At 56.5% G+C, this 21,507-nt stretch overlaps 1 protein-coding gene and 1 long non-coding RNA gene across 4 annotated transcripts in view; one reads left to right on the top strand and one right to left on the bottom strand.

Annotated features, from left to right (window-relative positions):
• ADCY3 (adenylate cyclase 3) overlaps nt 1-21,507 on the top strand; it is a 78,505-nt gene that overhangs the window by 37,635 nt on the left and 19,363 nt on the right. For all 3 annotated transcript variants that reach the window (XM_078056052.1, XM_036086137.2, XM_036086136.2), the window contains exons 4-6: nt 20,342-20,472; nt 21,020-21,131; nt 21,272-21,399. In XM_078056052.1, the coding sequence (XP_077912178.1) occupies nt 20,342-20,472; nt 21,020-21,131; nt 21,272-21,399 (371 nt within the window). The remainder of the gene's footprint in view (nt 1-20,341; nt 20,473-21,019; nt 21,132-21,271; nt 21,400-21,507) is intronic.
• LOC144379194 (uncharacterized) lies at nt 16,407-20,347 on the bottom strand. The gene is made up of 2 exons (XR_013441621.1): nt 19,637-20,347; nt 16,407-16,814 (listed from the first exon to the last, which is right to left on the bottom strand). It is a non-coding gene; the product is annotated as an uncharacterized LOC144379194 (long non-coding RNA).

Raw genomic sequence — 21,507 nt, 5'->3', positions numbered from 1 at the left:
ACAGGATTCTCTGTGCTGGGAACCATGTCATTTTGGGTTCAGGTGCTGCTCTTGGCTCTGGATTCACTGAAAGTGCTGTTTTCACAGACCCACTCAGGTGGACAGAGCCATAGTTTTGGGGGCCACTCTAGAAGGCTGCCAAGGAGCCCCATTGGCAGGCCTCACCTTCTCTAGACGGTGCTCTTCAAAGGGTCACACTGAGTCATTTGCTGAGTCCTGAGGATGTGTTTTCTCTGTTTACCAAGGAGAGCTAGAAGCTTCTGAGCTGGGCCTTGGATCCAGCTTCTTCAGAAAGCAGGTTTTAGAAGGGGAAACTCCCCAGCCTCCGTTGCCACAAAGGGCCAAGTTCAATCTTAGCGGCTCATTGTATTTGTCTCCTTTTCCCCATCCCTGTATCCCGTGGTTACCCAGGAGCTGCTCCTGCTTGAATGTATGTAAAGAATCCCACTTTACTTGCTTTATAGAGTCTCTTGAAAGGTGTTCTTCAGTTTCTGTTTTTTTATGCTGTCTTGTTTCTCTTTGCATCTCACGTCTCCCACTGTGGAGGCATCCCTCTGGGTTCTCTACGTTAAAAAATGCCTGTGTCCCTGCTCAGCTAGGTCAGGAGTTCTTTTTTTCTCTAGTATTTGTGCAGTTTTCAGCATCCCTGTCAACCTTGTCTGTCTCACAGCATATAATTGGCATAACCCAGGACATCTCCTGTCACATCAACAATGCTTGGGGTAGGGGCCTCCTGGAGTGGTGGGGAAGGTCCTGCGTCGCCCCTGGATCTCTTATTGTCTGCATAGATAATTTAGACAAGCTGCCCACCTCTCCCAGCCTCGCTTTCCTCGTCTGCAAAGCAGGAGTACTGAACTTGGCTTGTGGGGTTCCCTGCAGGTAGAAACACAGGCGGAAGGGCTTCGTAGACTGTAGCGCTTGGACATGCTGATGATCAGGCTGCAGTGCACGGGCCACACAGGGCTTGGGCATTTTCTGATGCCCCCTCCGGGCAGGGTCAGCGTCAGGAGACCCCATCCTGGCGGAGAGGGCCCCTGCGGTGTGCTCCAGGACGCCCGTGTGCCACGTCGCCGCCAGGGGGCGCTGCACCCTGTCCGGGGCACCCTGCGGCTCCACCGTGCTGCCTGCCCAGAGCCGCAGCAGCAGAGCCGACTGTCTCCAGGAGCGAGAGGTCCAGGGAGGCAGAAGGGAGGTGCTGGGGGCAGGAGAGGCACAAATGTACATCCCCGGGCCGAGCTGGGACACCGCAGGTGCCTGTAAATACCCACCACGTGGAATGCATTTGTCTCGCCCAGCTCTAGCCTGAGTGTGACCTTGGGACAGCATCTTCACCTCTTTGGGCCTCACTCAGTTTCCCTATGTGTAAAGTGTACCTGAGAATAAGACCTTTGACGAAAATGGGATAATATGAGTGAATCCCTTTGGAAAGGAGAAAAGCCCTGTTACCAACAGGAGGGGCGGGATTCTGCAGCCCACCAGCACCACTGTGCCCTGTAGTTTGCTCGTGTTTTCCTTAGGACTCTGGTGACTGTGTGCGTGAGGGAGATCTGCTTGCATTTTTACTTTCTTTCCACGTCCTTGGCAGGTTTGGGCATCGTGGTTGTGCTGGACTTAGGAACTAATTTGAGAAGTGCTTCCTTTTTCTAACCTGGGAGAGCTTGAAGAACACACAGGTTCTTTACAGGATTAGAAGGACTCTCTAGTGAGGCCCCAGGGCTCAGGAGTTTTCTTTATGAGATTCAGTTTCCTTCACAAGTACAAGGTTTTTGGTTTTTTGGTTTTTTTGTATAAGTTATAGAACGTTTTTGTTTTTTCAGGAACTTATCCATTTCATATAAATGTCACATTTTTTACATGTTTATCCTCTTTTTATCTTGTTTGTGGGATTTGTGGCAATATTCCTTTTTATTTTTCTTTTTTTAAAGATTTTTATTTATTTATTTGACAGAGACACAGCGAGCGAGGGAACACAAGCTGGGGGAGTGGGAGAGGGAGAAGCAGGCTTCCCGCCGAGCAGGGAGCCCGATGCGGGGCTCGATCCCAGGACCCTGGGATCACAACCTGAGCTGAAGGCAGATGCTTAACGACTGAGCCACCCAGGCGCCCCAGCAATGTTCCTTTTTCATTACTGGTATTGGTAGTTTGTGCCTTCTGTTTATTTGTCCTTAATCTGTCTTGCTGAGGTTTATTAATGTTTGAGCCTTTTCAGTGAACCACCTTTTTGTTGCTCTCTTTGTACACTTCCATAATTCGTTGTTTTTGACTTTGATTTTCTTTTACTTTCTTCAGGGTTAACATCATGTTCTTTTTTTACCTTCTCGAGATGGAATTTAGCTAATTTTAGCATTTTTCTTTTCTAAAACATGCACCCGATGCTATGGATTTCCCTCATCACTTGCTTTTTGCTTTCTTCTATAAATTTTGATATGTCCTAATTTCCATCGAGTTATCTTTGATCCACAGGTTGAGTGTACATTAATTAATTTGCAAACATCCAGGGAATTTTTAAGGTCATCTTTTCATTATTGATTTTTAGTTTACTTCTGCAGTCAGAGAACATACTCTGTACGATTTCAGTCCTTTGAAATTTGTCGGAACTTGATTTTTGACCTTGCATTTTTTAATGATTTTGATGCATTTAAGGACAACACGTATTTTGCAAAATGCATCAAAATATCTTTCAACAATGAAATAATGTCGATACGTGTCAATCATGATGCATTGGCATCTACCCCAAGTCAGTACTTTTACCTTTTCGGTCACAGTGCAGGACCTCACAATGCTCAATTCCCTCTCCCCCAGACTTTCGGGCGATTGTAATGTATGTTAACATATATTTGAAGCCCCATAAGACGGTATGTTTGCAGTCTTCCATAGCGAATAGCCAATGCGTACACTTGCTCCCGTCTGCCCTCTCAGATGCTCTCTATTCCTTCATTTCTGTCCTTCCATCTTCTTGAAGAATTCCCTTCAGTGTCACTTTTCATGAAGGTCTGTTGGTGGTAAATTCTCTCCATTTCTAATTGCCTGGAAATATGTTTATTGTGCTTTCAGTTTTGAAGTTCACTTGTTGTCGGAGGGAGAATTCTAGGTTGACTCTGCTTTACTCTGAGCCCTTTGAAGGCGTCTCCTGAGATCCTGTGGCTTCTACTATTTTTGTTGAAATTCCAGCTGTCAGACATACTGCTGCTCCTTTTAAAGAAATGAGTAGTTTTTCCTCTGGTTGCTCTTATAGTTCGTCTTTGGTGTCCACGGTTTCATAATGGTGTGCGTAGCACTTTTCTTTGCAGTTACTCTGCCTGGTATCTGAAGAGCTCTTTGAATTGATGGTTTGATGTCTTTCATCAGTTTTGAAATTTTCAGCCAGTATCCTTCTGCTTCATTCCATCCTTTCCTTCCAGGACTCTAGATGTCCTTATTAGACATTTTTACCATGTTCCATAAATCTGTTTTTGTTGTTGTTCTTTTTTCCTGAATCTCCCCTGCCTTTTTTTTCTTTTTTTTTTTTTACTTTCTGGGCTTCAGACTGGATATTTTTACTGACCTAACTTCCACGTTACTAATCCTCTTACCTGCTTTGTTAAATCAATGCTTGAGTTCATCTGTGGAATCCTTAATTTCACTATTTTTTCACTTCTAGAATTTCCACTTGATTTAAAAACAAAACAAAACAGATTCCAGTACTCTGGTTAAGTTCTCCATGTTGTCATCTATTCTTTGGAACATATGAAACATTTTTAAAGGCTCTAACAACTGCAGTATCTGATGTACCAATGGGTCTGCTTTTCCCTATTGGCTTTTGGTTTTGCCCTATTGACTTTTGCCATCTCATGACATCCTGGCCTTTAAAAAAAAAAAAATGCTGGATAAATTAAAGGCTGAATGTCGTGTACGGAGAATAGTAGCGGCTCCAGTGGATGTGTGTCTCCAGAGAGGATTTACTTCTCTTCAGTTCACCTTGATCCACTGTGGGGTCGAGAAGATTTAGGGCTGGGTTTTAGTCTGAGAGCTGGTTTCTCTTGTGCCTCCTCTTAGGAAATAGTCCTTCGGGGGTTTTAACTCAAAGGCTGGTCCCCCTCTTAAGGGACCCTGAATTCCCAGCGCTAGGAGACTGCCCACACTCCCCTTCGATTTTAGCCTCTCAGCTGTCACTTTCTGCTTGAGTTCTTGGTCTCTCTCGCCTCCTGTAGCTTGGGGGTTGGCAGACATGTCGAGGGGGTGTGTGGAGAGAAAGGTTCTCTCCTCTCTAGAACCTCACCCCTCTGCTCTGCCTTGGAATCCTTGCTCACCGATCTTTGTCTCTCCGGCCCCTTGAAAGCGTATAGCCTTGCTCTCTGGCCGGCCTCTGAACCCTGGCCTCAAGGGCAAAACATGGCCGAGTGTGTCGGGCTCACTGAAATGTGTTTCCCTGCCCTCAGAGACCTTGTCCCTTCTCGTCCTAGCTCCCTGCATGGTTTCCCATGGTCCTCAGATAGCTGTCTTATCCAGCGTTTATGGTTGGTCCTGGCTGAAGTGTTGGTCTGGTGCAAGTCTCCTCTATAATAGCAAGAAGCAGAGGTTGGACATTATCTTCAATGTCTTGAAGTTAATTTTTAAGTAGCTTACAGTGTACATGGTATAAAATTATGAAGGTGTGAAAAAGGTTATACCGTGGAAAGTAAGGTTCCCTGCATGGCCATCCACTTGGCCGCCCCTCAGACCGCCACTGTCATGTCTTGTGGACACTTTCAGGATTCCAGTTACTTCCAAATCTGGGACACAGACTTTGCACACGCATGCAAGTAGTATACCCCCTCTTCTGCCCCAGATCTTTCACCTGCTGTCTTTGAGACGGCTCTAAGGTGACATGATACCGCCTCATCCTTGTTAACGACTGTGTTGTATTCCACAATCGAGAAGTAACGTTTCTTTAACTGGGCTCCTGAGTGTACGGTTCAGTGGCATTCAGTTCACGGTATCGTGTGCAACCTTCACCGCTGTTCATTTCCAGGATTTTTTTCATCATCTCAGACTGAAACTCTGTGGCCACGAGACACTAGCCCCCATCCTCCTTTCCTCTGGCCCTGGCCGCCACCACCCTACTTTCTATCTCTGAGTTTCCCTTTCCTCGGAACTTCATGTCAGTGGAATCACGTCCTTCTGCAGCTGGCTTCTTGTGCTTCGCACAATGTCTTCGGAGTTCACCTGTGGTGCAGCACGTGGCGGGACTTCCTTTCCAAGGTGCAATAATACTCCATTGCCTGCATTTGTGGATGCGCACTTGGGTTGTGTCCGCCTCCCAGCTGTGGTGAATCGTGCTGCCGTGAACACGGGTAGGCAGGGACCTGTTTGACTCTCTGCTCTCGATTCTTCGGGGTATATACGCAGACGTAGAATTGCTGGGTCATGTGGTAGGTCTAGGTAGTAGTTCTCATTTTTTGAGAAACCACGCACGTACATTGTTGAGAAATATTACCGCATCGTCTCTCGTAGAGGTGCAAAGGATTTACACTCCTCCCAGCAATGAACGAGAATGCACTTAGGCAGTTAAATTTCCCTTGTTTACTGAGAAATGCTTCTTTGATATGGAACCCTGCTGCCCCTCCAAAAATGCCTGTTTGGAAACCCCAGTGGCGGGGCGGCGGTCCCACGGAGGTAGTAGCATCCTGTGAGCTCTTTCCTGCTGCTTCCTCGTTTGGCTCAAGTCACAGCCAGGTAGGCTGAGGCTTGGGAGAGGTTTGTATTTTTTAGCACATGTTGTACGGTATTTGGTAAACGCAGACAAGTATCAAGAAAAAAACACCAATAGAGGATTATTCCTGCAAGTCTTTTTTGTTCTTCTTCTGTGTTTTGAGAGTGTCCTCACCATGTTATCCTGATTATAGAAGTAACACCTTATTCTCATAGATAGCTGTTAAGAATAGCAGCTAAGCAGCAGATCTCTGAGTGTGGACGCCTGCGTCATGTGGTGACTGTGGGGGCCGAATGCAGAGGGTGTTCTGCCCAGTGCCTGTGCCCGCGAGGCGCCTGGGCTGTCTCCTGTCGGACTGTTGTTGTTGGATAAAAATCTGAAGATAGGGAGAAGTCTAGAAGAGACCACCCAAACCTCCCATCCTTTGGGTGTTTCTTTTAAAAATAATTTTAAAAACTACATCATGATAAATTGTGTTCTCAGCTAAAAAAGGTTTTAGAACCTTCCATGTTTGCTTTTTTTTCCTTTTTTCCTTTTATGGAGGTGAAATTCTTATAACGTCGAGTTAACCATATGAAAGGGTGCCACTGAGTACCTTCCCGATGCTGTGCAGGCAACCACCTCTAGTTCCAAAACGTGTTCATCACTCCAAAAAAAACCCCATACCCAAGCCTGATCTTTAAGACCACACAGAAAGGCACTGGGTGAGCGTTGGGTCAGCCCCGAGCAGCAGGTGCCTTTCCTTGCCAGTGAGGACCGAGGCCTGAGATCCTTGCACACACCCACCATTCTGTGCGCACGCCTCTCCCTGGGACCGACTCCAGGGTCGGAAGCCTGCACCAGAGGCAAGTCCCGCTGGTGAGCTTGGACCTGGGATTTGCGTCCATCGCTTCCTCCAGCATTTTCTGGGCAACAGTGAGACCCGGCTTTCCCACCTCCTCACCGTGTGATGTTGGTACTCTGCCTGTCTGGTCTTCAGTTTTCTGCAAAAGTGAGATTAAAGATAATACCATTGTCATGGAGTTGTCTGGAAATCATTTGAAGTAAGAACACTGAGATGAGTCTAAGTAACATGAAGCCCTTTCGTGGCTCCTGCCCTGGGGACACTGGCTGGAGGAAGGGCCACAGGTAGGATGAGACCCAGCTTGCTCCCTCCCTGGGCAGCGGGGCGGACTTGACATCCCGGGAAGGCCGGCTGAGTGCAGAGGAGGAGGAGCGGTCAGCAGTCCCATTTCGCTGTCCTCCTGTGAGGACTTCTGGTGAGAATAAAAATGAGATCGTAGACGGGAAAATGCTAGAAAGGGCTGCAGAAAGTCCTAGAAGCTGGTTTGGTTGTGGCTTCCGTGTGAGGAGTTGTCTGAGGTCAGTGCCACTGTGGCCACTCACAGTGTTTAAATGTCTTTGTAAAAAATTCCCAATTCAAAAAATGCTCAGTATAGCAGAACCAATCCACGTTCGTGTCTCACTTTGTATTTTGTCGACGTGTATTTATCTTGTTTCCAAGCTGCCTGGGGAGGAAGCGGCGTGTGCGCCGAGGGGAGGGCCTGCCCTGGCGGCTGGGCGGCCTCCAGTGGGACGGGGGTCTCCTCTCCGGGCCTCCTCCCCTTCCTCAGACGGGCTGAGGGGATCCCATCCCGGGTCCTCTGCTTCTGTTTTCCTTGCCCCTGTCACCTGGGAGGTTGTACTCTCCTTCGCCAAGATGACCAACGTCCTGCTAAAGGCAGGCGACTCCCGACAGGTGGGCCGCCAGCCCTCGTCCCCCGGGAAGGTGCAAAGCAGCCCCGGGCCTTGGCGCGCAGGCTTCCGCTTCGGCTTGGGCACCGAGGTGGGCTTGTCTGCGTGGTGAAGAGAAGTGGGATGGAGGTCTCAGATTCCGGTCACCTGGCTGCACCAGCCTCCCTGACTCCAGTCTCCTGCCTGCAGGCCCAACCACTCTGAGGGCCTCGGGGAGCTGAGGCTTGGGGACGGTGGCCCTGGCGGGCACGGGGCACTTTGGTTCTGCTGAGCGCCTGTCTCACTTTGTAGGCAGTCCCCGGCATCTGCCTGTGATATGGGGCCATCAGGGGGGACTTGGGGCCTCTCTCCAGCCTCCCCAGCTCCAGGGGCTTGTTAGGGTAGAGCAGGGAGCCCAGAGGTCTGGAGAACTGGCGTCATTTTTCTTTATTCGCATGTGGCCATACTCCAGGGTGTAGTTGGGGACCTCGAGGGTTGCTAAGTGCCCCAACTGCGGCCTGGCAACAGTGGGCCGACAGGAAATCCGCGCAGCACATACCTGTCACCAGGTACAAACGACAGAATTCTGAGCTGCTCTGGATCTCACACTCAGAATTAACTTCCCAGGAAGGGGGCCATGGTTGAAGGAGGACGCCGGGGGGGATGGAGGGATGACAGGCTGTGGCAGAGGCCAGTGCTTCCTTTAAACCGCATTCTATTAGACAGGCTGGCCTGTCCTTATTCAGGGAAGAGAGGGCTGCCCCCAGTCCCCGTCAGAGGTGAGGAGGGAGAGCCCACGGCTGACTGTGCAGAGTTGATTCTAGGTTAGGGAAGCATCCGAAGGCCTCAGTGAGGGCCAGGGGGCCAGGTCCTCTTTGTCTGGGGCACCCTGGGGAGCGTGGTGCGGGTGGACGCTGGGTGGTTTTCCATGTAGCTCCTGGGGGGATGTGCAGGACAGAAGAGCCCCTTCTCTCTGCCTTTCCTTCTACTTAAACCCAACACCCAGGGTCACCATGACCAGGGGATGATGTTTCTTCTTCATGCTGGAGTCTTTCCCCAGGTGGGTGACCTTCTGCCCTTGAGGTCTTGGAAGGAAGAACCACCCATTACCATGAGAGTCACAGACTTCTCCCCTGGGAGCCCCAGAACTTGGGACTCGGGAGTGCTGTCCTTTCATAAGGTCAGCTGTTTCTTATCTTCTTGAGTGGCCCTCCTCGCTGACCTCTGCCCACGCCTTTGGCCCCGAGGGTGAGGCAGAGAGTAATCTCACCCCTGCGCCCTGTTCTCACGAGAGGTTGGTGGGGGAGAGGGAAGTCACACAGCCTTCACACAGAGAGACAGACACACAGACACAGAGCGAGAAAGACACACAGAGAGAGACCAGCTACGTCTTGCCCTGGGGTCGGGCTTCTGGTGTCCACCCTTAAAGTGTCCGCTCTTGTCCTGGCAACAGTGAGATCGGGGCTGGGGACCTGCCTCCTGGGGAGCCACGGGGGGAGGGGAGGCAGGTGTGGAGTGGGATGAACGTGGCCCCACTGCGCCGCAGCGGCTCTGCGTCTTGCTCCTCGAGTGGGGGCCTGGGGCCAGGCTGTTGCGCCGTCAGCACCTGGTGTGGGTGGGACAGGCCCGTCGTCCACTAGACAGCCACAGAGGGCCCCGCTCCCCGACATGGGCCTCGAAATCTTCTTGCTACCTTAACGTCCTCACGGACCCACTCGCCAGTGTATCTGATATTTTTAAGTTGTATTTTAGCCTCGAGCGCATCTTGGTTTGAGAAAAGCCAGAAGGCTAATTTCCCGTGGCGTGAAGCAGGGATTCGTGCTTCTGTGGGTTCCAGCCCCCCACCTCCTGGATTTCACAAAATGTTCCTCATTCTAGCGTTTCAGGATTTAGCAGAACCAATCCACGTTTTAGATAAGGCGAGTGATGAGCCCCCAGAGGACGGGTTGTTCCAGAGCCTTGGAGGGCTCCTGGCGGTGGGAGGGCGTCTGCCGCATCAGGTAGCCCTGGGCGCTGGTGGCGGTGACAGGACTGTGTCTGGGCTGTGTGGCTTCCGAGCTGCGGCCCTCCTGGGCCCTGGGGGGTCAGAGCCACATCCCCCCCGCAGCATGTGTACCCCCGGTTTTAGCGACTGCTGTCCCTGACCAGTGTGGCCAGGATTGTGGAGCGTCCCGCCCTCTCTCTGGCCAGAGGACTGACGTTTGGTTTCGTCAGGGGGTAGTTCATCAGACAGTTACTTCGTGTGGGGCCCTGGGCTGCGTTTTTACTGGATCATCTCCTTGAATCACCTCCGAAAACCCAGCGAAGAAGAGTTGGCGCGCCCCCCCACCCCACCCCAGCCGACCCCACCCCCAGCAGGGGCTTCTGCTGGGTAGTCTCTGGACCACACCCGGCCTGTGGGGATCTGCTTCCTTTGACCTGCCCGGAGTTTGAAACATTTCTAATACTTAGAAATTTGGACGTTCTCTATAAAAACTTGTATTTCTGACTGCCTTGGAAAACGGAAAGATACAACACAGGGCTCAAGAGTCAGACTTTGATTCACATCCTCACCAGCCACTTACTTGCCACATGACCTTGAGCCAGTTGCTTACGCCCTCTGAGCCCATCTCTCTCTGAAGTGGGAATGGAGTAAGATTGTTAAAAGGTCTAAAAGAGAGCATTTATTCCACAAATATTGTGGGCACTGTTCTCAGCACTAGGGATGCAGTTGTAAGCAGAACAGATTCCAGTGGGGGAGACGGATTAAACAAGCGAGCATATGCTATTAGCAGGTAGGAAGGTGGTGGGCAAAGCAGGGGGAGGAGCCTAGGAATTGCCTGGGGTGGAGGGAGGTTGCCATTTAATAGCATGTGGCCAGAGAAGGCTTTCTGATAAAGTGAAATTTGAGCAGAGACCGGAAGTCAGGGTATGAGCCAGGCAGTGTTTAGGGAGAGGGAGCAGTAAGTGCCAAGGCCCTGAGGTATGTTCATATGACATCATGGCAGTGGCTGCAGGTGGAGTAGAAGTGAGGGGAAGGGAGGCGGGAGGTGAGGCAGGGAGGTGGTGGGCATCAGGTCCTGCAGGGCCTTGTAAGGACCATGGCTTTTCCCCGGAGGCATTGGAGGGTTGGAGGTTTTAAAAGATCAGTGTGGCTGCTGGTGGAGAAGAGAGAGCAGTGGAAGCAGGGAGACCAATTCGAAGCAATGCAGTCATTTTCGGGAGAGAGGATAGTGGCTCAGACCAGGATGGAGGTGATGGAAGGAATGATTCCGGGTGTTTTTTGAAGGCAGAGCCAACAGGATTCACTGCTGAGTGGCATGGGAGGTGGGAGAGTGGAGAGTCCACGATGGCTGTCGGGATTTGGGCCGGGAGGCCGTCGGGAGGGGAGGATGGTGAGAAGCACAGGTTTGGTGCGGGGTGGAGAGTCTTTCTTACCGACATCCATGAGGAGAGTTGAGGGGACACATCTCATCCTGTGCCCTACCTGTGTGTCTGGCAGGCTTGCTGGGCTGGGCCAGCGTTTGCACACTCTGGAGGGGCCCTCCAGCGGTGACGATGGTGGGTCCTGTAGGACAAGGGCCTCAAGCTGGGGAGTCCAGCGAAAGTTGGCAACCAGACGGCTCCTGGGGAACACTTACCGCTTCTCCTCAAAGACAGTAGGCGGTGATTTTGCTACCAGGTACGTGAGTCCCAGACCTGCCCCAGAGGCTCTCAGGGCCTTCTGGAAGCCACCAGAGAGGGCCCAAAGGGAGAAGCTCCCCGTACCAATGTCAGTTTCTGCAGTGACTGCCTCGGCATGTCTGCCAGCCCCTCTCTCTGCGTCCTGGCCTGTGTGGTTGGGAACGTGACGCGACGTGCGCGTGGAACCAGAGGATCTGGCTGGGGTGCGGCCGGGATTCTGTGGTTCTCTGGCTCCCTTAAATCTGCAGCAAGAAAGGAGTCTGGGAGGGCAAAGAAGAGCGCGTGGTGCAGAGCCCAGGTCAGAGTGGGCTGGGAGAAGTGTGTTTGGACTTGGATTTATAATATGATGGATGTGGATTCTTGGGTGGGTGCTGGCCAGTGCATGCTGGGGAGAACGGAGTCCTGATCCGCGTGGAAGGGCAGGGGTGGGTTGGGGAGGGCTGAGTGCAGAGGTGGAGAGGGACACGTGGCAGGTCCTTCCCAGAGCGCCCGGCGCTCATCCCTCGCGTGGGAGGGACTGGGGTCGGGAGCCCAGCCAGAACTGGGGTGGGGCCAAGCAGAGGCCCAGAGAGTAAAGGAAGGTGGGAGCTGCATTTGGGAAAAGCACTGGTGAGATTTACTGCTCCACGGGGAGGAGGCATAGGGGAGCAAAACCAAACCACCAGCGACCCTCACAGGTGGAGAGCTGGTCTGTCGAACCCGCTGGAACCTTCACGCCTGGGGTGGGTTGAGCAGGGGCAGAAGTCCGTGGTTGGGCTCCCACCGCAGACACGGCAGGTCTTCCCCACTGATCACTGATGTGGCCTCGGCATCCTTCTCTAGGCAGCGGCTCTCTGTTACCCTGGGTTGGCCCGTAAGCCGCACTTACTTGCTACAGTGTTCTAGAACTGCTCTGATACGGTAGCCACTAGTCATATGTGGCCATGTACTTTTAAATTAATAAAAATTTAAAAATTAAGCATTAGTGCATCTGCCGTACTAGCCACGTCTCCTGTGCCCAGTAGCTACAAGTGGCTCGTGGGACCATCTCAGCGTAGACCACAGAGCATTTGTTTGATTGCAGGAAGTTCTAACAGTGCTGTTCTAGAGGGCGATGGCTGGTCCCTTGGGCCACAGCTCCTAGTTGACAGCTCATTATCTCGCCAAACCTCTAAGGAGCACCTGCTCTGTGCCAACCACACAGGGGGAGGCCTGCAGACACCACACACATGGCCGTCTTTGGGCCCAAAGTGTGGTCTCCTGAGACGGCAGTCCCCTTGGCCTGCACGGTGGCCCCTGTCTCTGGAGACCATACGGGAGTCCAGGCAAGTGTCCCCTCTCCCCCTGTAGCAGGGTCAGAGTTCTGGGCTGCCCCTGGGTCTGTGATTTCTGCACTGTCCCAGATGATATGGCCTGGTGGTGGCCCCCATGCCGAGATTGTGACCCTGCTTCCTTCTTGGAGCTGACAACTTGAGAGACTCCGGGGATGCTGGCTCGGAGTCTGTTTTCACATCAGAGGGGCTTGTTCAAAGAGATGCCGGTCTTTGAGCTCCCTGGGAATGCCCACAGCCCTTGGCTGAAGACAGCAGAGCACTCCTGCCCCATGAGACCAGTCACTTCTCAGGTGACCTGAGTGCCCCGGCCGTCAGACCTCTTGGGAGTCCTGTTTACCTTTGACCTTCCCAGCATTTAGCCTGGGGCTTTGCAGAGATGACCAGTGACTGTTCTCAGTGAGGCAGTAACCATGTCTTTGGATGGGGCAGCCCGTGTGGGTCCCTTGTGTAGACGGTGGCTGCCCGCCCCAGGCACACGGCAGCACAGTTCCCCGATTTCACATGTCGTGGCCCTTTGCCCTCTTCATCAGGGAGAGGTGAGCTGTGTGGGCTCTGACCTCCCAGGGCCGGCGGGCCAGGTCCTCCTGCTCCTCGTTTCCTTCCTTCTGCTGCCTCCTCTGCTCAGCTCGTCAGGCACCTGTTGTGGTCCTTGGACCTTTTTTTTGGCTTTCAAGTGGCCTGGAAGCTCCAAGAATCTGGAGAAATCAGGCCCAGAGCAGATGTGTTTGTGGACAGCTGTGCCTCTGCTCACAGCCTGTGATGGGTTGTAGTGATGTGTGTGTGTGCGTGTGTGTATGTACCCACGGGACATGCAGAGGACACACTCGGGCACGCACGAGGACACGGCATGCGAACAGCCTACAGGCTCGCTTCGCGCAGATGCCACCCACCCACCCAGCTACCTGGGCACTGCTGATTTCTCTCTCCATTTTAAGTCTCCCCCCCCCGCCCCCCCGCCCCTTTACAAGGATGTTGTAGAAACTTAGCTTCTCATCAGCCAAGCTCATGTACCCAAATCCCTGCTGGCCGCCGCCTGTAAGGAACTCCTGAGTGCCCCGTCAGGGCCCCCGGGGGCAGTGCGGGCCTCCTGCTTCTGTCTCCGTCCTGAGCCGTACAAAGGCAGGGCCTGGCCTGAGTCAGCGCTGAGGAGAGGGGGCTTCATTGGTTCCTTCCCAGAGCCTGGTGGAGGCCATGCGGACAGCCTGCCCTGGTCAGGGGCTCACGGCCCACCTGAGCAGTGTGGCAAATACCTGTTTACAAATCCCTGCCCGGGCCCGGGACGCACGCTGCACCCCAGCCGGTCCACGACCCCCGCCCCACCTCAGCACAGCGCCCGCACACACGCTGCACCCCAGCCGGTCCCCCCCCCGCCCCACCTCTGCACGGCGCCCGGACACACGCTGCACCCAAGCCGGTCCCCGACCCCGCCCCACCTCTGCACGGCGCCCGGACGCACGCTGCACCCCAGCCGGTCCCCGCCCACCCCACCTCTGCACGGCGCCCGGACACACGCTGCACCCCAGCCAGTCCCCGACCCCGCCCCACCTCTGCACGGCGCCCGGACGCACGCTGCACCCCAGCCGGTCCCCGACCCCGCCCCACCTCTGCACGGCGCCCGGACGCACGCTGCACCCCAGCCAGTCCCCGACCCCGCCCCACCTCTGCACGGCGCCCGGACGCACGCTGCACCCCAGCCAGTCCCCGACCCCGCCCCACCTCTGCACGGCGCCCGGACACAGGCTGCACCCCAGCCGGTCCCCACCCCTGCCCCACCTCTGCACGGCGCCCGGACGCACGCTGCACCCCAGCCGGTCCCCCCCCCCACCGCCCCACCTCTGCACGGCGCCGGGACGCACGCTGCACCCCAGCCGGTCCCCGACCCCGCCGCCCCACCTCTGCACGGCGCCGGGACGCACGCTGCACCCCAGCCGGTCCCCGACCCCGCCCCACCTCTGCACAGCCCCCAGGGCGGGCTTCCGGTGCTTCTCCCTGGGATCTGGGTCGCTTTTTTGCTCTACCCAGAAAGCCTACTAGAAACTTTCAGGGCTTGTTCTTTCTTTTGCCTCATTTGGTTCTTTTCCCAGAGAGGGTCAAGGCCTTGACTAGGTGTGTATTTTTAGGATAGCCATCAAAGCACTGTAGGGCTGGGGAGAGACCACGTGAGGCAGCTTCCCCACCTTCTCCATCTCTCTGTGTGGACCCATGTGGCAGGGCCCCAGGCCTCGGCTTGGCGCGTCTGGCAGGTTCCCATCCTGTGGCGGACTCCCTCCTGTCACCTCCTCACCCAGCGTCCAGGACCTGAGCTCACTAGCTCTCAGCACAGCACATTCTTTGTTTGAACTGCTTTGACTCTTAGAACGTTTTTCCTGCTCTAGAAGCCAATCTGTTCCCCAAAGCCTTCCCTCGCTAGCTTCCTCTCGTGGGAACCTCCAGAGCAAGCGCCATCCCTTTTCCACATACCCTCAGGCCTGAAGGTTGCTCCCATGTCACTGTGGAGGCCGCGCTTCTCTGGGTGGGTTCCCAGCCTCTCAGCCCACCTCTGACGCCTGGCCTCAGGCTCCTGCACCTTGTGGTCACGCCCCAACGAGGGCCTAGTGAACTGCTGCCTTGAGGAAATCTGTCTCCTTGAATGCTCCTAAAGGGGCGCTTCCAAACTTTAATGTGGTCGCGAATTACCTGAGGGTATCTGGGCCTCATGAGGAACGGGCCTCAGGTGAGGCTGAGGCTGCCACTCCGAGGGCCAGACTGGGCTGTGGGGCCCGAGGTCCTGAGGGATGGGCTGAGATGTCCAGGGACTCGCCATAGATTTCTGCTCCTCCCCGTAGCGGTGTCAAACGATGCACGTTTCCCCTGTTAACCATACTAGGCCCCTTGCGGGCAGTTGGTGGCCTCACGCTGCACATGTGCCATGGGGGAGGCCTTCTGGGGCCAGCACAGCTGGCCTGTGTCACAGCTTTGGGGTGACTCAGCATCTCTGAGCCCTCACCTTTGGCCCTGTGGGTTACTCAGGGTCCACTGCCAGTCAGTGAGACCGGGCCTCGCAGCATTGGCCCCTTTCTCCTCCGCTCAGCCTGGGAGGAGGGGGTATGGCGGCTGAGGGAGGTCCTTGTGGCCTGCCCAGGGTCTGTCCTAGAGAGCCAGGAGTCTCCCTCAGTAGCACCTCTCTCCTGTCCTCTGCTGACCCATCAGAAGGAATGCCAGTATCTGCCACCAGCCCTGGCCTGCCCTCCCTGAGGCCGAAAGGTGGCCTGGTCTGCTGCTGGGCCACCACGCTGAGGCAGCCACAGAGGTCTCAGCTGGTCCGCTTCTGCAAGGAGGACCCTCATCAGGAGTAGCGGGATGTCCCAGCTCAACTCCACAAGCACTGGGGGCAGCACAGAAAGGACGTTCGGGTGGGCTCACCCACTGGGAGGGTCCTCACAGGTGTTTCTAGAGCAGCCTCGTCAGGTCCTTCCTAGGGAGGATTCGGGCACTTCATGTTCCTTCCCATTTGCAGCAGAACAGCATCCAGTGTGGATGAGAGAATTGCTGTGTCAGAAGCACATCCTTTGGTGAACAAGGAAGTCCCACCTGTACTTTCGGTCCGAGAGCCCTGGGTTCTAGTTCTGGGTCTGTTGCTAACTCTGAGGAACCTGGGATAAACTAAACCGCTTACCCCCTCCATGCTTTGGTTTGGTCGCCTGCAAAATGGAGGCCGTATTACACATGCATGAAAATACAGGGCAGGGGAAGAAGTTTTAGCAAAGAAGGGGGACAGTGTGGATCCTGGCCAGTAGCGTCCATTTGCCTGGTGAGTGGCGATACTTGAGAACTAGAGAAAGAAACCAGGCCAGGGTGATGGTTCTGTCACTTGGCTCCCGGAGAAGACCCCTGCCACCTCCCTCTTGTGCTGTGGGGCGGGGGTCCCCTCCTGGCTTCGGACCTGGCCATCAGTCTCCTTCCTCGGCTTTCATCCAGGCGGACGTGGGAGTCTGGAGCGAGCCTGGCGGACTGGCAGGGCCCTTCCCTTTCTAAGAAATCTGGTCATTACCAGGGTCAGGGTCATAGCAAGGGAAGTTTTGTGTTTATTTCCAGTTCAAAAAGTACGTTTAAAAAAGCAGCAGCATAACCATATAGCAGTTTTGAAAAACATAACCCGTTTTCTCGGGATTCCATTCGCCAGGTCAGATTACCCTGTTCTCTCTCGCACATACTCTTCTGCCGTGATTCAGGGGCGCGCGTGGGTCTGCCGTCCCCTTCTCAGGATATGGTGTTGGCTCTCTTTCTCTTTGGTCACGTTCTCATCATGGCACTTGTCATTATGATCGTTTCTATGAGGTTTGTCCAAAGGATGTGTCCCAGTCGAATGAGCCACTTGCTGGGCATTTGGGCCTTCCAGTCTTTTCCACAAATGTGAGTGATGTTCATTGAAGTTCTTCTGGCATGTATGTCTTTTTACTTCTCATGGATTATTTCTGTTGGAAAAATCCCCAGGAGAGCCATTAATGGGTCAGAGGCTCGGAACATTCTTATGACTCCCGAAACATATAGTAGTTGCTATTTTAGGAAGAGTGGGCTCTGCCTCTATGCTGGGGAGACCAAGCCACATCCCTCGGCTGCTCTGGGTGGTCCTGCACCCCTGTAGAGGCCTGGCTGTGTTTCAGGGAAATTAGGACTGTGGTCAGGGGCACGGAGCACCTCGCAGCACTGGATTGGTTCCCAGGGAGCCCAGAGAGGCTCTTCTGGAGGGACAGGGCTCTGACCTGGGCTCTGACCCTGTGGGTGCGGGCTGCTGGGGCTGCATAGGCCGGTTGGCTGGGGCCCAGCACAGGTCACTGCGACTATCCTAATCCTTGGTGTCCCGCGACCCCTGCCTGTGCACACACCTGAGTGTCCTCTTCCCCGGGCTGGCGGGCCCTCCCCCACTCCTCACACATCTACCTCTTCCTCCCCTTAGCGAGCACCTGCATGCACGTGTGGCGGGGTCAGGGAGGGCATGGAGGGACAGAGAGAGAGAGCAAGGCTGAGACATCATGGAAGGCGGGACCTGTCTTTGTCTCCCCTTCATCATTGTGCCCGGACCAGACAGGGTTCCTCGGCCTGGTCGAGTGACCCCAAGGACTCTCTGCTCACCCTGGATACCCTGCTGGGGCTCTTAACCTATAATGAACCTGTGGCCAGCCTTTGAAGCCCAAAGGATTTTAGGCCTCATCTTCCTGAGGCACCTGCTGTCCCCACACCCTCAGTAACACTTCTCCTCAGGTGACAGAACAGCTGCAGCATATTGAGCACTTGCTGTATGCAGGCCTGTTCTTAGTGCCCTACGGTGAGGAGTCACTTCGTCCCCTGCCCGGGATCACGCAGCCAGTCAGCGGCGGGGCAGGGGTCTGAGCTAGGCTGCGGGGCCCGGAGCCCAAGCTCTTGACGCCACACGCTCCCGCCCCTGCCAGCCCGGGTTCCTGCCCCGGCGCTCGCCGCCTTGCCCCCTCCGGACTCCAGCAGCTCTCCGCCTAGGCCGCCCTGAGAGCTGGCAGGGCCCCACGCCTCCGGCTTGTCCGGAAAACCCTCCTAGCGGCTCCTGTCCTTCCCAAGCTGAGTGCTTGCTCCTCGGTGCGTGGCCTTAGTTCAGTTTCCGAAGGCCCGTCCCCACACGCGGGCAGGGGGCACAGGGGCACGGGCACCTGCTACCCCCTGGGCTCCGGCCCCTCGTTCCTCTGCGACGGTGCCCCTCGCGGGGTTGTTAGCAGTGGGAGCGACATAGCTGTGGAAACGGGAGAATGGTAGTAACCGCTGTGGCACTTCACGCTGGGCCGAGGGCCCCTCGCCTGGTCGTTACCCTGTGCCTGCCCACAGGAGGGATCGGTGAGAGGGACCTCCTGTGGCGCAGGGGTGAGCAGGTGGGGGCTCTGGTCCGCAGAAGGGAAGGGGCTGTCCCTACCGCAGAGCTGTCTTCTTCCGGAGCTGGTGAGGGAGGCCCCAGCCCTCTGGCTTCCGGGGGGCGCGGGCCCGGGCCCTTGGGGGCCTCTTGGCTGCCTCACCCAGAGGAGAGGAGCAGAACCTCCACACCTTGGTTCTCCTGCCCCAGGGAAGGTGTGTTTCAAACACAGAGCTGGGTTCTCTGGCCTCAGGGTCCACTGAACACGGCCGAGAACAAGAGCCAGCGGGGCCCCCCGACCCGCCCAGACCCTTGGTGGGAGGCGAGGTCCCCCGCTCCTGTTCCCACCAGGCTGGCGTCCCTGCCGAGGTCTGGGACCCACAGCCGCTGTTCCTCTGGACCGGCCCCAGACGCAGAGGACACAGGCAGCCGCCCTTGGTGTCCTGGCCACCGCTGCACCCAGGTGGCTCCTGTGGCTGGCGGGCCAGACACGGTACTGCCGGACCCCCGCCCCTCCCGCCGTGCTCCTCCCTGTCCGTCGGCCGCGCTCTGCAGCATGTGGCCTGGCCCCCCAGAGCCACTCCAGCACGGGGGGCAGGCCCAGCCGTGCCTCTCTGTCCCCGCCTGCTGCCCGCCTCCCACCCCCACTTCTCCCAGGCCGACCTCAGCTTTGCTGCCTCGCCCCATAGGCCCCAGCCTCCCCTTAGCCACACTCCCCGTACCCCCGCAGACCTCGGCTTGAGCCGCCAGCTCAAGTTTCTCCCCCACCGTCCTTCACCAGCCCCATCACCGCCTGCCACCCGTCTCGGGGCGCGGGGCCGTGCCGCCTTGCCGATGCGGTGCCCTGCCTAGGCTTCTCTGTCTGGCTTCACCCCCTCCCAGGGGCTGTCTCCTGCCCCGTCTCCCAGCCCCCCAAGCCGGCTCAGCGTCTGCCTGCAGCACGTCCCAAACCAGCCCGTCTGTCCCCTCGCGTCTCTCCGCCTCTGTTCCTGAGTTCACAGACGGGCACCTTCCACCCAGAGGCCCAAGCCACGGGCCTGTCCTGCCTGCTTGGTGCAAGCGGTCCCCAAGCCCCACTCTGCCAGGACGACTGCTAACTGGTCACCCTGCCCTGCCGTGTCACACCCCTGTGCCCTGCAGCTTTCGGGAAGGAATGCCCTGTTCCTTGCCTGGCACACGAGGCCCTTCGTGGTGCAAAACGGGGGTTGGCAGACGTTTTCTGGAAAGGGCCAGAAGAGCCCTTTTCAGCTTTGCAGGCTGTATGTTCTGTGTCACAACAACTCGGCTCCGCTCTCGGAGGGAGAAGACAGCCACAGATGACACGGAAACCAGAGAGCGGGGGGCGGGGGGCAGCAGACAGGTGGCAGCGGCAGCGGCCCACACGTGGCGGTGTGCCGACCCCCCCACTCCATCCAAACCTACCTCTGGAGCTGCAGGTCCCTGAACCCAGGGTCCCCAGGTCTCTGTGCCTTGTGTATGTGGCTCCCTCGGACAGGATGTTCTCAGCATCTCAGTCTTCAAGCCTCACTTCCAGGAAGTCCTCCTGCTTGCCCCCGACACACCCGGCTGATTCTGGCACCCTTCTTTCTTACTGCCCTGCTCTCCCTCGCTTGTCTTGGCACTTACCAAACTGCACGTCAGGAGGCATGCTCACCTGTCCCCCCATGAGGCCCTCAGCCCTCTGAGGGCAGAGACTCAGTCCTTCGCTGGCATTGGTCCAGCGTGCTGCCTGGCACGTAGTAGGTCTCCGGTCACGTTGAATCAGGATTCTTGAATGACTGGTCTGTGCAGGGTGTGGTGGATGACACGAGGTCCTGCCCTTGGGGGCCCCCAGTGCAGGGGCTAGAACAGGCCCACGTAGGCACCGTCGCCTTCCCTGGGGCCGTGAGGGTGCTCTGGAGGTTCAGAGCCAAGCATGGGTTTCTTCGTGGGTGTCTGACTCCCATCAGGGCCTGAAGATGCTCCGTCACAGGAAGCTGCTGCCCTGGGCCTCTGGCTGCTTCCCAACCTGGGGTCTGCACTGGGAGGGCTCTGGCTGACGTCTGCCGCCGCAAGTATCCGAACGTGCCCCTGGAAGGGTACAGGCCAGACCCTGCCTCCCCACTAACCCGGTCTTCCTCCTCCCAGGAGAACCTTATGCTTTCCATCCTGCCCAAGCATGTGGCTGACGAGATGCTGAAGGACATGAAGAAGGACGAGAGCCAGAAGGACCAGCAGCAGTTCAACACCATGTACATGTATCGGCACGAGAACGTCAGGTGCGCCGGGCCTGGGCTCCGAGAGCAGGACGGGGGCCGGACTTTGTGGGGTCGGCCGTGCCCTGTGGGGTTCCAGAGTCTTCCCCCAGGACTAGAAGCCGAGCCATCCCCACCATGTGAGCCTCAGCCCCTGTGGGAGCAGTGTTCCCGGCCCATGTTGGGGCTGAGACATCTAAGCTGTGTGGTCCGGCCCCAGCATCATACAGACATCACCCAGGGTGGGGAGGTGACATCCGGGAGGTCACCCAGCCATTCAGGGCCAGCACTGGGGCTCACAGCCGTGCTCCTTCCAGGCGGGGTGGGTTCATCCTGGGGCCAGGATCGGGCAGCGTGGGGGAAGGAGGCCCCGTGGAGGAGGGGCCCACAGGATAAGCTAAACATCAGAGCCCCGAATTCACCCGGGAAGTGCCAGGGGTCTCACTGTTTGGGGCCTGAGCAAGGGCCCACTGCGCCGGGGTCCTGGCTGCCCGTGGTGGGGAGCGGGAGCTGGTGGGGGAGCCAGGCACGCTGTCTGGAGCCTCACGGCCACTGCCCCCTCCTCCTGCAGCATCCTCTTTGCGGACATCGTGGGCTTCACCCAGCTGTCTTCTGCCTGCAGCGCTCAGGAGCTCGTGAAGCTGCTCAACGAGCTCTTTGCCCGCTTCGACAAGCTGGCCGCCGTGAGTGCCTGGGCCTCGCCGGGCTTTCGGGCTCGGGGGCCACCCTTGGGGCGGGGGCCTGGCCTCCCCGAGCTTGCCCGGTTTCCTCCCACCGTGTCCAGCAGGGACTCAGAGCCACCCCCCACACCCTGTGCTTTCAGAAATACCACCAGCTGCGGATTAAGATCCTGGGCGACTGTTACTACTGCATCTGCGGCCTGCCCGACTACCGGGAGGACCATGCCGTCTGCTCCATCCTCATGGGGCTCGCCATGGTGGAGGCCATCTCGTGAGCGGGGGGCTCCGGGGGGAGGGGCGGTGGACCACGGGAGAGGCAGGCCTCCCGTGCTCAGTCATGGGGGCCCAGCGTACCCCAGGCCCCCATGTCCCGTGGGTG

This window comes from Halichoerus grypus, chromosome 10 (assembly GCF_964656455.1).
Source record: "Halichoerus grypus chromosome 10, mHalGry1.hap1.1, whole genome shotgun sequence".
Lineage (NCBI taxonomy): Eukaryota > Metazoa > Chordata > Mammalia > Carnivora > Phocidae > Halichoerus > Halichoerus grypus.
This window is presented reverse-complemented; position numbering and strand designations above follow the sequence as displayed.